General features: G+C 36.8%; 1 protein-coding gene across 2 annotated transcripts; it reads right to left on the reverse strand.

Annotated features, from left to right (window-relative positions):
* Positions 1-8,361: 8,361 nt before the first annotated feature.
* LOC112572925 (mucin-22-like) lies at positions 8,362-12,227 on the reverse strand. Of its 2 annotated transcripts, none has more exons than XM_025252920.1 (3): positions 12,007-12,227; positions 9,348-10,091; positions 8,362-9,037 (listed from the first exon to the last, which is right to left on the reverse strand). In XM_025252920.1, exons 1-3 carry the CDS (start codon positions 12,056-12,058, stop codon positions 8,934-8,936), a joined length of 900 nt encoding a protein of 299 aa, XP_025108705.1. In that variant the 5' UTR covers positions 12,059-12,227; the 3' UTR covers positions 8,362-8,933. The 2 variants fall into 2 exon arrangements, with proteins under 2 accessions (XP_025108705.1, XP_025108707.1); XM_025252922.1 differs by having other exon boundaries at positions 8,362-9,031; positions 12,007-12,222.
* Positions 12,228-13,462: the final 1,235 nt, after the last annotated feature.

A 13,462-nucleotide genomic window follows, 5' to 3' on the forward strand; every position in this document is an offset into this window, starting at 1 on the left:
ATTAAACTATTGCAATCTTCTTTATATTTATTAAATTTCTTTTCAAGGAGGCACTACGTGTGACGTGATCCTAATCTAATAAAACTTCTTTTTAATAACTTTCTGTACCACCAACGCATCTCTTTTCTGCTTTTCTCCCTCCCTTTCTGTTCCTCGCTCTCTCCTTCTCTCTCTCATGCACACGGAATGAACCAGCGCTTATGGCGTTTGGTGAAAGTTAAAGTTCTCCTTGAAAAAGAAATTTGACCAACACTATAATCCCCATGCACTTAATTGTATATGCAAATGCTTTAAAAAATGATAAACAAATTGCTTTTTAAACCTTTCGTATTAAATGCTACAAGTTCTTATCTTAAATTTTGTGATTACAGCTGTTACTTTAACATTGACATTTCGTCTCTTCTATCCCATTAAAATATCTGCATTTGGTTATATTCTCTTTTATTGTTACTTTTTTCTGAGCATGAAGGTACGTTTGAGTTGCAAGTGTTCTAGCGCGTTTGTGTGTTTGCGCGCGCGCGTGTTTGTGTGTGTGTGTGTGTTTTTGTGGGTGTGCGTGGTGTCTAATTCTTTGTGTTTTTGCGTGTATTTTCAGAAAGCCATTGATAAGATGTGAGATTCATGAGTTTGTTTGTTAAAACATATCTGTATTATAATGCTGCACGTGCGTTTGAATAACTTTAAAGTCGAAACAATTTGCAATGTTTGGATACCGGGGGGAGGAGGACGACACGACCAATGCGGTTTACTAAACAATGAGAATTCATCAGTGCATCACAAATTCTTGGTTGTCCCAAGTGAAATTGCTCTTATTCTTTATTTTTGCAATATTTTATTTGGAAACCACAGTCATCACTTTCTTTGTCTTTTTATCAACTCTGTTTTCTAAGAACAGTAACGAATGGAGAACCTTCCCTTTGAAAGAAAATGATTGTGAAGAACTGAGTAGTTTTACCTCACGAAAATGAGCCTTTAGCGAAAAACGATAGAGTGAATAGGTTTATTTTATCTCTGTAAATTAAACTATTTCTGCGGGATAAATCAAGGGAGATTAATGAATGTGATTTGACGATGGAGTTACCTCCCGTGCGTTTGCGAATTCAATCAGCCGCTGCACCTACACGTGGATAATCTACTAAGGACACACAATAGCATTTCATGACAAAGTTCTAGCTTAACATCAACATACACAATAATCTTTAAAATGTTTAAAACGACTAAAGCCTTTATACAGCAAAAAGACATTACACACTTATAATCAACATGCAAAATGTGATCATTATCAAACAGCTTAACTATTGGTTTAACTAGCAAAAACTGATAAACTATATATACGTGTGGGGGATAAGAAATCTGGAGGTTTAAAGCGCATAATATTTAGAAGGCCTTTATGTATTCCACTAGGATTTTTTTCTGTTTTGAGTTTTCTGATGCAGAGAACAAAACAACAAAGAAAAAAAAAAGATTAAAGATTTTTTTCCTGTCACCCTCCCCTTCGTATTGACTTATTAAAAATATATCATTTCATCTTGGCACAGATTTCTATCAAATAAAAAAATAATTAGGTTTATAGGAAAGGTATGGCGTGGTAAGAGAACTTCGCAAAGAGAGAGAACAGGGAGGTCGGGGTGTCTCTCAGGTAAAGACTCACAGAAAAACACAAAACTAAATTCACATAGCAGACCCTCCTACTAAATATAGTATACTATAATAGGAGTAGTGCCCTTGAAAAATATACGAGTCAGTGACTGAGTACTGAACTTGGAACCCAACCAATAAACTGGTGTCTTTTTTCAGCTTTACCGCGATACCGCCCATGATATGTCATGGCGATACGACTACACAAAAAAATCATCTTGATTTCCCCAATGTACAATTTTTCCATCAATAGCACAAATATCAGGAAAAAATCATAATCTTTCAACGCATTTACATTCAACTCTAGTCTTTTCTTAATCCAAGCGCACATCATTCTTTTTGCTTAATGAGCTTGTAATCCAAGACATTTTTTTTTCCGCAAGACCACCTGGACTTCATCTGGTAGAAATACAGACAACCAGATTGCCACATGATCATCAAACAATTTAAAAGCTGCTGAATGTCAAGGTAAGGCGTGGCGCAGATGTAGCTTCATACCACCACCTGTTTGCTGCAACCATAAAGATCAAACTGACTGAGGCCCGTTCGTGACTCATTCGGAAAACCACAACAAATTCAACATGCAGTTTCAGACAGACCGCATAATCAAGAAAAAGTCAAAGTCAAAAACAGGTTTCAGGCACTGGAGGGACTCCTGGAAGAAACAGTGGCCAACCACTGGGCAGGAATACAGGAGACGTGGAAGAATGCCTGCACACACGTTATGGAAAAGAAATAGAAACAGCAAAAGGAATGGCTCATATTTGAGACATGAAAGAGATAGAAGAAAGGAGAAAACTAAAGCAGAAGATTAACCAATGTCAAGACCAGCAGAAAGAAAAATCCATCAGAGCAAAGTACTAGAAGATGAACCAAAAACTGAAGAAGAATGCAAATCGTGACGAGAGACAGTTCGCACACAGGATGGCAGAAGAGGAGAACAAACAGCTGGGAAAAACAACACCAATGAAACTATACGAAATTACAAGAACTTTGTCAGGAAGGAAGAACACTAAATAAATGCAAGTCAGTATAGAATAAGTCATTACCGGTAGAAAGGTAGAAAAAGCACGTAGTGAAAACAACATCCAAGTGAGACTAATAGAATATACGTTTTTTTTCTTCTTCTCCTCGAGCTGACAACGAAGACGAACCAGTTAACCGTTAGAAAGAAACACAATGACTTAATAAAAGCCTACACAATAAGTAAGCAGCAGCAAGTTTTCAATGCAGATAGGTTTTCAACTTGCACTGGATGACACATGTCGATACACTGCTTGCTACAGGCTGAGAGGTGCTGCTTGGTGGAGATATTCCTGATATGTCTAGTAGCAGTAAAGGCATTTATCTTTACTTCTCTTGATAGAGAAGAACTTCCGTTATAATTATTCATAATTTATAGGACTACTTCTACTTATGCCTTCTAGTTGCACAGTTATTTTTCACTCCCTCTAATAGATTTTTGAAGCAAGGGAGAAAAGGAACAGTTCCATAGTTAGAACAGATTTCTTTTAGGGCCTACACTTCTAAGAGGGGTTGATTAGTAGCAGCACTCTTTCTTGGTCCTAAGATTTCAGTCTAGTAACTATGTGACATATCAGTTGCAAGGAATCTTTAAAAAAAATCACACTAGTTGAAAAGGAGCCGGTTGTATGACTGTAAGAATTATTGTAGTGTAACTAGCAACAATGTCACCGGCATTTACAGCCAAGAACAATTTAAGTTTTGAAACTAACTGATCACCCAGCGAGGATGACAGCGATGAATGGCAATTCGAATGAAGAGCTCTTGAGTGGCCTAACATCGTACATTTAGCTTACTTGTCTCCCTGGCTAAGCTATGTTTTAGGAGTTCACAATCTCATATGAAGTACACTCACTTCTCACACCTACACCCACTTCATCCACCTGCACACTCACATGCGCACACTCACTTCGTGCTTGTGAAGAATAAGACTAATATACTAACAGTAAGCTTTAAAGCCTCCCAATGTCTAATACATCACAAAGAAAATAAATAACTGCATGCATATTTCTATAGGCCAGAATATCTCGAGCATCCAAACAACATAAATTTCATTTCATATACTTATTTTAGGTCATTCTTTTCTCGTCGAATTTCACACAAATTAGTGACCTATTTGACTTTATTTTCAATCTGTAAGATAATTTATTCATAAAACACACAATTCCAGAGGTCAGGGATGAATCTAGAAAAAGCCTTGGTGCCTTCAAAACAGACATTATTTTTCATAATACTTCAGTCTTACAAAATCTTACATAAGCAAAACGCCAAAGATGGTGTTAAATATGCTTTTGCAGGCATTTGCGTAAGAAAATATCAGGTGTTTATTTACTTTACCATATGTTTAGTAGTTGAACCCTGCCAAAAGCAGGACTTACTACACCGGCACTCGGTACAATTTTAGTCCTGAAGTACAAACAATTTTAGTGAGGAGTCTTGAAATAGTTAAAACCAAAAGCAGTTTACGAACAAGTAGTGTGCATGCATCAACCTTATGACTAGAAAAAGCCTAAGTTTAAGATGTAGGTGTGCTTCCACGAGAACACAAGCATATATATATAAACGCACTCGCACGCACGCACGCTTACACGCACTTGAAAATGAACAGTCGTTGTAAATCATGACCAATGTCTTTTCAAGTGATTGGAGTGAAGGTGTGATGTTTTCCTGTGTCTGTACTATAAATACACGTGTCCTGTGTTGGGTCCTGTACACAAGCATTTGAATCTTTTCAACCTGCGTCAGCAGCGAAAGGCGCCATGGCGTTAGTTCTATTTCTTACGGTCTTGTTGGCTTTGAACAAATATGCTTTAGGTAAGACTTGCTTTACATTATTACTATTAAATTAATAGTTTACTATATGCTCTCGTTTAAGATACAATTCTATTATTAATTAAATAGATGATAATCAAAATTGATTAAAATCTGAAATATTTCTATCTCTAGTCACAGCTACTTGTTTGATGCCATTACTTACACAATATATTTAAAATCAATTTAAATAAAGATTGAAATGGTAAATAATATATATGATCTTTATTATACAAGAGGGTTTTATATATATATATCTTCAAATATAAGATGATCTTATCTAAAAAGATGTAATCACGAACATTTCTCAAACACCTATGAATATCTTTTGGGACAGCTGCTGCCGGGGACATTGGTGAAGGCTGCAAATCAGACAAAACTTGTACAGATACTGTTAATGTCGTTTGTGAAGAAGAAACAACATGCAGTAAGTAACCTGGTTCTGCTCCTTACTTTCTTGTAACATAAAAAAGATTTATCGTCTATTAACTCTATGCTGATTTGCATTGTTGGTGTTGACAATGTATTAGTAATTGCTCTCTTAGGTTAGTTACGTTTTTGTTTTCAGAGATAAAGGCTGAAAAGAGTTGTGCGACCAACATTGACAAGTGTGTGCAACACTCCACCTGCCCCACTTCAGGTACAAAGGTGTGCACTTGTGAAGCTAACTTCGCCCCCTCACCGACTGGCCTGTGCAGTAAGTGTTACAAGATAAGAAAGAATTAACAAATGGCCTTATTTTAATATGAAGAACGTTTACACAAGCTTACATATTTCATTTTAATTTTTAGAACTTCCTTTTGTTCAGAAGAAAAAAAAATAAATGGATTGTTCACCAAGTGTGTAATATATCTGACTGGCTGTCAGTGCTCCTTAATAGACAATTTTAACAACGTGGGAAGCTTAGAGAACCTTGATGAAAGAGCGAATGATAGAAACTACAAATGGAATAGAGCGAGCAAGTGAGAGAGCGGTTAGCGGCTAACACTTTGTCATGTTTATCGAAAGGTTGTTTTACCCATGTTGTCCTATCTGTACTGCCAAGCTGTCAAGTAAAGAAAACAGACCTACAAAGTATACTTTTTGATCTTAAGGCCGAACTACCTCTGTGCATAAAGAAACTTGACTCAAATAAAGCCTTATATCAATTGATAATTATAAAGTCATAGCTGGAAAAGTTAAGGTAAGGTATTAACCTGCATCATTGCAAACAGTTAACACTGACATAAACATTATTTTAACACATCTGTTTGTCGCTGCTTGAACAAAACAATTTATAGGGGGTGGGGCGGAGATTGTATTACCTTCTATGTTAAAAGAATGCCAGTTAGCAATCAAGTGAATTTTACTAGTAAGTGGCTGGAGAGGTTTGGTGGATATGGTTATGAGTTTGTAAAATATCGATTACTTAATTATTAAGCGACGAAATAACTGAAATCATTTAAATACTAATGAAATAAATTATTTTTCGTGTAAAATGTATCAAAGTCAACAAAGGCGCAAAAGTTAGAAAAACGGAAAGAGAAAAAGAGAAAAGTACTATGTAAGTAAACGAGTTTTATACAAATCTATAGATATTACAGCAACAAAATATTTCACAGGAGCGAAGGTAGCACTTGATGCTACATGCACTGCAGAAGATACCTGTGCTGACAATACGGCAGTTTGTGACTTGAGTGCTTCAAAGTGCAGTAAGTATTGCTAACAAACCTTTGTTTATCTGCTTGTGAACCTGTCAATAGAACGAACCGTGTCTTGTATAGACTTTCCTCCTAGAAAGTTGAAAGGACGCACAAGAAGAGGGACATGCAACACAGCAAGTGGGCAAAAGATATTAAAAGATAGCATTCTTTGAGTCTGTTTTTAATACTGGCACATCGTTTTAAGAAAAAGTCTTATTTAAATTTTTAAATTAGAGAATCCTCATGTTTAGGTAGTATAGATGTTCATTTGTTTTTTCTACTTGATTCTTTTCACATGCACATACACATTCTATTGTTTTTAATATATATATATATCACGGACATGCCAATGTTTCTAATACTTTTTGGTTGTTGTTACCAGAAATTAAGGCTGGGGAGTCGTGTGATGGTAAAACTGACAAGTGTGTGTCACAGTCGACCTGCAGTGACACATCTAAACAGTGTACATGTAATGATGGCTTTACTCCAGCAGCAACTGGCTTATGCAGTAAGTTATACTTATTGTTCAAACACATGGTCTGGTTTGTTTTCATTATTCTATATATACATTAAGTCTATCAAAACATTTCTAAGTCGATACTTTATTTATTTCTGCAGACTATTTAACATCATCATCATCATCATCATCATCATCATCATCATCATCATCATCATCATCATCATCATCAGCAGCAGCAGCAGCATACATTAATCACGAGCATGTGATCATTTACTATGATTACCTTCCACAGGTCGTAACGGAAGTGCTAACAGTTCTATTTCCATCTTTCTGCTTACTGGAAGTATGGTAATGCTATTGATGACCACATTTCTGTCAGGAGAAAGCCTTTAACCTTTGAACCAACGTCACAATTTTCAAATTCGACTTCTAAGACTGTTTGTTTCTTTAAAAATTAAATCTCGTTTGGAAAAAAAAAACTCGTACAATGAAATCTTAAGATCAAGACTCTACACAATTATCTTAAAATGTAGCAAAAAGAAATAATGAAAAAAGGACAAAAATACCAGGTAACACTATGTTTGCTCAGAAATAATAAAAAAATTGTATTCAGTTTTAGGCTATGTGTAGAAAATGTTTAATAACTGAAAGAGAAAGAAATCTTTATAGTGTGAAATTAAACAGTCTCAGTCCTTCCATTATGTATTTTCACATTATTTTTCCTTTGTCTTCACTTCCCTACCGCCTAAAGGTTTGACCCCCTTAGAGAACCAACAGATTTATAAAATGATTGAGAATAAATCTTTATACTTTCTTTAATGGAGGCAATTTAGTGGATGCTCTTTCTTTTTGAAGTTTTTTTTTTAAAACAACTTTGTATATTTTACTTTTTCTTATTCTTTTTATGGTGTTGTTGTCCATTTCTCTTTGCTTCATTTGCTTGCATGGTATGATCCGACGTTAACGCGTATGGTGAAAGTGAAATACCTCCTTTTGAAGGAAAAAAGTAGTATCTCTGCTTTTGAGTGGTTTTATATTACGATTTATAATACAGTTATATTTTCTGCTTAATTTTTTTTACGTTTTCCTAACGTTTAATTTCTAATCGTCTGTAGTAAATCTTTCGATTTCTCTAATACTTAGGTGCTCATTTCTAAGACTGATATATGTCATTGATTGTCACTGTTGTGTAAGTTTTATCCTTGTGGCTAAAAAAAAAAGCAATAAATAGAATTTATAAATATTTATGCTGAGGCGTGTCTTCTTATTTGTTGATGTGGGTAATGTGAATTAGCTTCCAGAGGAGGCAGGATGGTAGTTTAATGAGAAAATAATATTGAAGGTGTGATTTTTATAGGTCATAATCATTCTCTAAGCACTTATACAAGTTGGAGATAAAGAATCCCACTTTTCTAACAAACGACATAAAGTTGGTTTCGTCCACCTTTACGTGCTTGGGCAGAGCGATGACTGATCTTTCTTTCGATCATATGAGACGTGCAGTGGACCTGTACACTTTTGAAACTTTATGAAGGTGTGTGAGGCAGCCTGTAAGCAAGTAGTTAAAATAACCAAGCCGAGATAGCAAAACACACACACAGACAGACAGACAGACATAGACAAAGAGTGTTGCTAGTGCGTGTAGAGAGAATGTGGTGAAAGTCGCTGATCTTACATAGCTCATGCAGACGGACAGAATTTAATCCAACTTTAAAGCTAATCTACGATGACATGCAAGCAAAGACATTTTTAATTTTCTGATAAATATTTTGTTTTAGTCCAGTAAAACATGTTAAACAAAAATAAGTGGCGTCAACATGACAAAATTTAACCGGAGAATGGCTTCTGTTTTTTATCCACGAAAATAGCTACGTGGATCTTATCTTTAAAAAAAATCCCTGGAAAATACAATACTTGTTTTAGAAATACGGAGCAGTAATTCGAAAAATCATAGCATGACAAAAGCAGTATATTCACTAAATGGAAACTAAGAATCTCCTCTTGCAACAATTTATCCTGCTATTATAAAACGTTCATGTTTTATTTATTTGAAACTTAGGTAGATTCTTAATTCAGGGTTAAAGATAGGAGCGAACCAAGATTATTTCTTGAGTAGAGAAATATCCCATGTAATGAAAACTATAACACAAAATTATGCATTTCATAAGTACAAACAATTACCGGTAACGTCAGTGTACTTTCATCGCTCAATAGACTTATATACGACATTTTTAAAATAATTTTTAATTTTAGTTTCAGAGACATGTAGGTACTTGGTAATGTACATGAGACTATGGCAGTGTCATTGAATCCAATCTTCAGTGCAGAAGTCCAACAGAGGCAAACACTACAACAACCGTAGTAAATGTAAGAAGAGGATGGGAGACAACTCCAGCACCTCCACCTCCACCTCCACCTCCACCTGAACATCAGGAAAAAAGGAGTTTAAGGCATGTGGCCGAGCAGTGTATCATAGAGTGAAATTGTTATACTACTTAGCAACTTAGTGAGCGTGGTTAAATAAGGCACCAGGCATGTCGGGACAGTTAATGATAGTCGATGACTGTACGAGTGAGACGGTCATTCAAATAATCTATTAGCTAAGTAAAGTACTTTAACAAGATCTCCAAAAATCGTAATCAAGTAAACAGGACTAAGGATATAAAATAGTTTATATCAAAGTTGCTGTATTAGAGTAATAAACAGCAGGTAAGCTGTTAGACATACGCTACCTTTTGTATCGGCTTTTGGTCCGGCGGAAGTGACGGTGTCTGATATGTTGTTGGTGGCTTTTGGTCCCGCGGAAGTGACGGTGTGTGTTATGTTGTTGGTGGTTTTTGGTCCGGAGGAAGTGACGGTGTGTGCTATGTTGTTGGTGGTTTTTGGTCCGGAGGAAGTGACGGTGTGTGTTATGTTGTTGGTGGTTTTTGGTCCGGCGGAAGTGACGGTGTGTGTTATGTTGTTGGTGGTTTTTGGTCCGGCGGAAGTGACGGTGTGTGTTATGTTGTTGGTGGTTTTTGGTCCGGAGGAAGTGACGGTGTCTATGTTGTTGGTGGCTTGTGGTCCGGCGGAAGTGACGGTGTCTATGTTGTTGTTTGCGTCGCTGCCCGATGTTTTGATGGCTGATATCATGTCCGAGATGGATGAGCTTTCCACTGGTGTACTTGTTACTGTTGCTAGACGTGTCCCACTCTCTGTCTCAGATATGACAGCTGCTGGTGTGGAGTAGCTAGACGTGGGTTCTGCTTTACCGACTGTAGTCACTGTTGGTGTATTCTCTACTTTTGGGGCAGGTGTGGTCTGTTGTAATCCGGTTTCACTGACTACTCCTGTTGAAGATGTCGGTTGTAAGCTGGTCTCTTTCTCCTTTCCTGTGGCAGGTGTGGTCTGTAAGGAGCTGGCATCGCTTAGTCCTGTAGGAGACATGCTCTGTAATGAGCTGCCCTCATTCTCTGCTCCTGTGCCTCTGATAAATTCTATTAAAACGAAAAGTACAACAGAAACCGATAGTTCACATATTTCTTCCTTTAAACTACTAAAATATTAAAACATAAAATTAAGTGACTTTTCAATTAATTAATTATTGTCAGAAATACACATGCCTTTACAGCTCAACCAGAAAGCTAACTTAGAGGCCGCGCAGAAAATATTCATCTACAAGATGGCGGCGACACACGTCCCCTGGTGGATACTCCATCGCACAGACATCGCTCTTTTTTAATTCACAGTATTACATGAACTACTGCTAGCCAGGCAAGTCACGGTCAGTCAGCGAAACACAAGTACCTAGGTAAACATTCATTTCAAGATTTATTGGACATATCGTGTGTTAAATGTGCTTTATTTTGCTTCTGTCCAGCGATACATGGTAGATTATTAAATATTGGCACACAATGAGTGAGTCGCTTTGCAGCCATTGAGTGAAAAGGGGTTTGTTATTTTAATAACAATTACAACAATATGTCTGCCGAGTAGATCAAAAATGAAAAATTTGTGCTGGTATCTATGTTTACTAAAAGCCTGGAATCAATTGTAGTCTAGCATGCAAAGGTCGTTGCTCCTTACCCGGAGTTTTGTCACCTTCTAAAACTAGGATGATACTTGTGATGTTCAGTCTTGTATCCAGCCATCAAAGAAACTGTTTGGCCCTAATTTTGCTTAGATTTTCTATAACCACACACTAAAGCGATTTTTTATTCAGGTCTCATAATAAAAGAACATTTTTGAAACATCAATTTTAAACTGTGTGCATTTGCAGAGGTTGTCTCATTCCAGAAGTTTTAGAAACATATTTGACATATTTTGCTCTTCTGGTTTTGATTTCTGATCGAAACAAATGCGTGATGTTTTAAACACCTTTCGCCAGTGATGGAAGTGTGTATTCTTTAAGGTGAACAAGCTATAAACTTTCCTATCTTGTAATGTACCTTAGGCAAAACTTTAGTTTAAAAAACATTGCATGTTGATGATAATGTCATTACATAATTTATTGCATAAATTTATATCCTAGTATGTGCGCCTTTATATCCTGCATTTTAACATCATCATTTAAACTGAAAAGCACCAGGCGAAAAAGCTACATGAACATCAATGCTAACAAACTTAAAAGATTGTAGAACTGATAAGACAAAGGTCAGCTCTAGGCACTATGTCCTTAGATGACCCCTTCCTGCTCAGACCTCACTGAAGTCAGATGGAAGTCACAGACTCGATCGCTTTTTGTGCTGTTGATGTTTGGGGTCCTGCTTCTCGAAATGCATTTCTAGGATGGGGAGATTATACATATAGAGTTTGCATTCTGTCTTAAAGAAGTTATAGGAAGCAGATGAAAAAGCCAAACGTTTGGTGACTGGGGAGTAAATCGTTAGGGGCCGCACTTTTTTCCAGGACCAGATATCTTGCGCATTCTGTCTCCATTGCATGCTTTGCTCTGTAAGAGCTTAGGAAACAATTCAGAAACTGAATCATTTGTAAAAAGAACATTTCGTCACGTGATAATCTGCCCTGATGGTTGTTTTAACCGCTCAGCTATACACTCCGCAAGATAGAAAGCTACGGAAAGGGTGGAAAGAACTACATTTATTCAATTAGATATCTAATATCTAATCTATTACAGTTCACCCCTTCTTGCTTCTTGCTTTTTCTTGGTAATTTAAACTAGGCGTGCGCACACACGCACACACAAGGAGAACAAACTGTCAGTGAAGCAGCCACTATACTTCAGATAAAACAAAGCCAAGGAATTAGCTTTAGAGAAGAAAAAAGGGAGGAAAAATTTAGAGACTTCGATCGTTTCCTTAACTACCGCTGTTTTGCTATTGCTTCCTAGACTAGTTCATCTGCTGGAAATGAAAAGCATACCAATATGTCAAAGAAGTAAGAAATACATACCAACATGTAGAAGAAGAAATAAGTAAGAAACAACGAACAACCTGACTGCCATCGTTCATTTGGTTACATATTTTTACTCGCAAGACAATAGTATTTTATCAGCTTCCTTTTTATATCAGTAGAGCACGTGGAGGTCTCCTCTTCACAGGACTGTCATTGGCTTACTTGTCTTATCAACGTGTTCTTCTATAAACCGGCCATTGAGACTCTCCATCACACACTTCTTCATGACATCAACTAGCTTATCGCCAATGGCATTAAGAGATGCTTGGGTTGCCATCCTCCTGAGAACTCTGATGATGAGACCAGTTCACCATAGCAGAGGGCAGACAGTGCACCCTGTAAAATAGATTGCACATTAGCTCGCCTACCCTCAGATACACTAAAATTTCATCAATAAAATTGGTCTCTTGGAGGGTTAGGGTTAGGGTTAGGGGTCTATTATGTATTGAGTTCAGTTAGGATTTATTTGTTTTAAAAGATTTGCGGTCCTTGTATTTACTGGATTATTGTCTTGTAATGAACACAGCTATTGTTGTCTCGAGAGGCGCATGAAACAAAGCAAATAAGTCAGACAGAGGAGGTTAGTAAAACGCATCTCAGGAAAAATTTGTGTAATTGAAATTACCTACATCTTGACGATTACAGGTATCATCCAGGATAAGGAATGCCTACTCTTTGTCTTTTGTTGCATTAAACTAAACATGTTTGTCTGGAGAAACTTGCATGTTTACACACGTTTGTGTGTCCGGAAGACAAAAGGCGGTTTGTAGCTGTAACATTTTAATGAGTTATTGTTTGTTGAATTTCATAAAAAGCTGCACCGCCAACACACTAGTATAAGAAATTATTACAAAGACTCATGTGCAAACACGTGCACAAACATAATCAAATACAGAAACAAGCAGACACATTAGACACATGCACCACTTCTCTCTTTTTTTGTTACATGCATCAACACACACGCACACACACATGAGTTAGCCACTCATTAAAATAACCAGAATGTTTTTCAAACCAATCTAATCTTTACCATGAACTGCGTTTAGTAGCTTAAACAGCATTTCGAATTCTTGAGTTTTAGGTAGCCCGGTTGTTAAAAGGTTAAAATGCAGGTCTTTTTAATAGTTGTGGCTGCCAGCTGCACCTACCATCTCCATGCCAACGCACTTATTTTTAATGTCTTATCTCGCACCTGACCGACATGACGCAGCTCACCCACACACTGACACAGACAAGAGTACACACAGACACACACAGGTTTATGCTCTGATGAGGCAAGGTGCAGTTAAAAAAAATATTTAATAATTCACCAGTGTTTGTATTGTAATTACTGCGGGATAAAAATACATTCTTAGCTTAAATCCTTTATTTCAGAATTCATTTAAAGTAGTCATGTTAACTGGGATAGCTCTGGGATACATGGCGAAATAACAATTATTCCTAATTACTCCTC

Source organism: Pomacea canaliculata, linkage group LG9 (assembly GCF_003073045.1).
Source record: "Pomacea canaliculata isolate SZHN2017 linkage group LG9, ASM307304v1, whole genome shotgun sequence".
Classification (NCBI taxonomy): Eukaryota; Metazoa; Mollusca; class Gastropoda; order Architaenioglossa; family Ampullariidae; genus Pomacea; species Pomacea canaliculata.

Coding starts and splice junctions, on each gene's coding strand:
- LOC112572925 (XM_025252920.1), bottom strand. CDS start 12,058: ATGGCAGTCAGGTTGTTCGTTGTTTCTTACTTATTTCTTCTTCTACAT. Junction 10,092..12,006: donor ATTTCTTCTTCTACATGTTG/GTATGTATTTCT, acceptor TCGTTTTAATAG/AATTTATCAGAGGCACAGGA. Junction 9,038..9,347: donor ACCAAAAGCCGATACAAAAG/GTAGCGTATGTC, acceptor CCTGATGTTCAG/GTGGAGGTGGAGGTGGAGGT.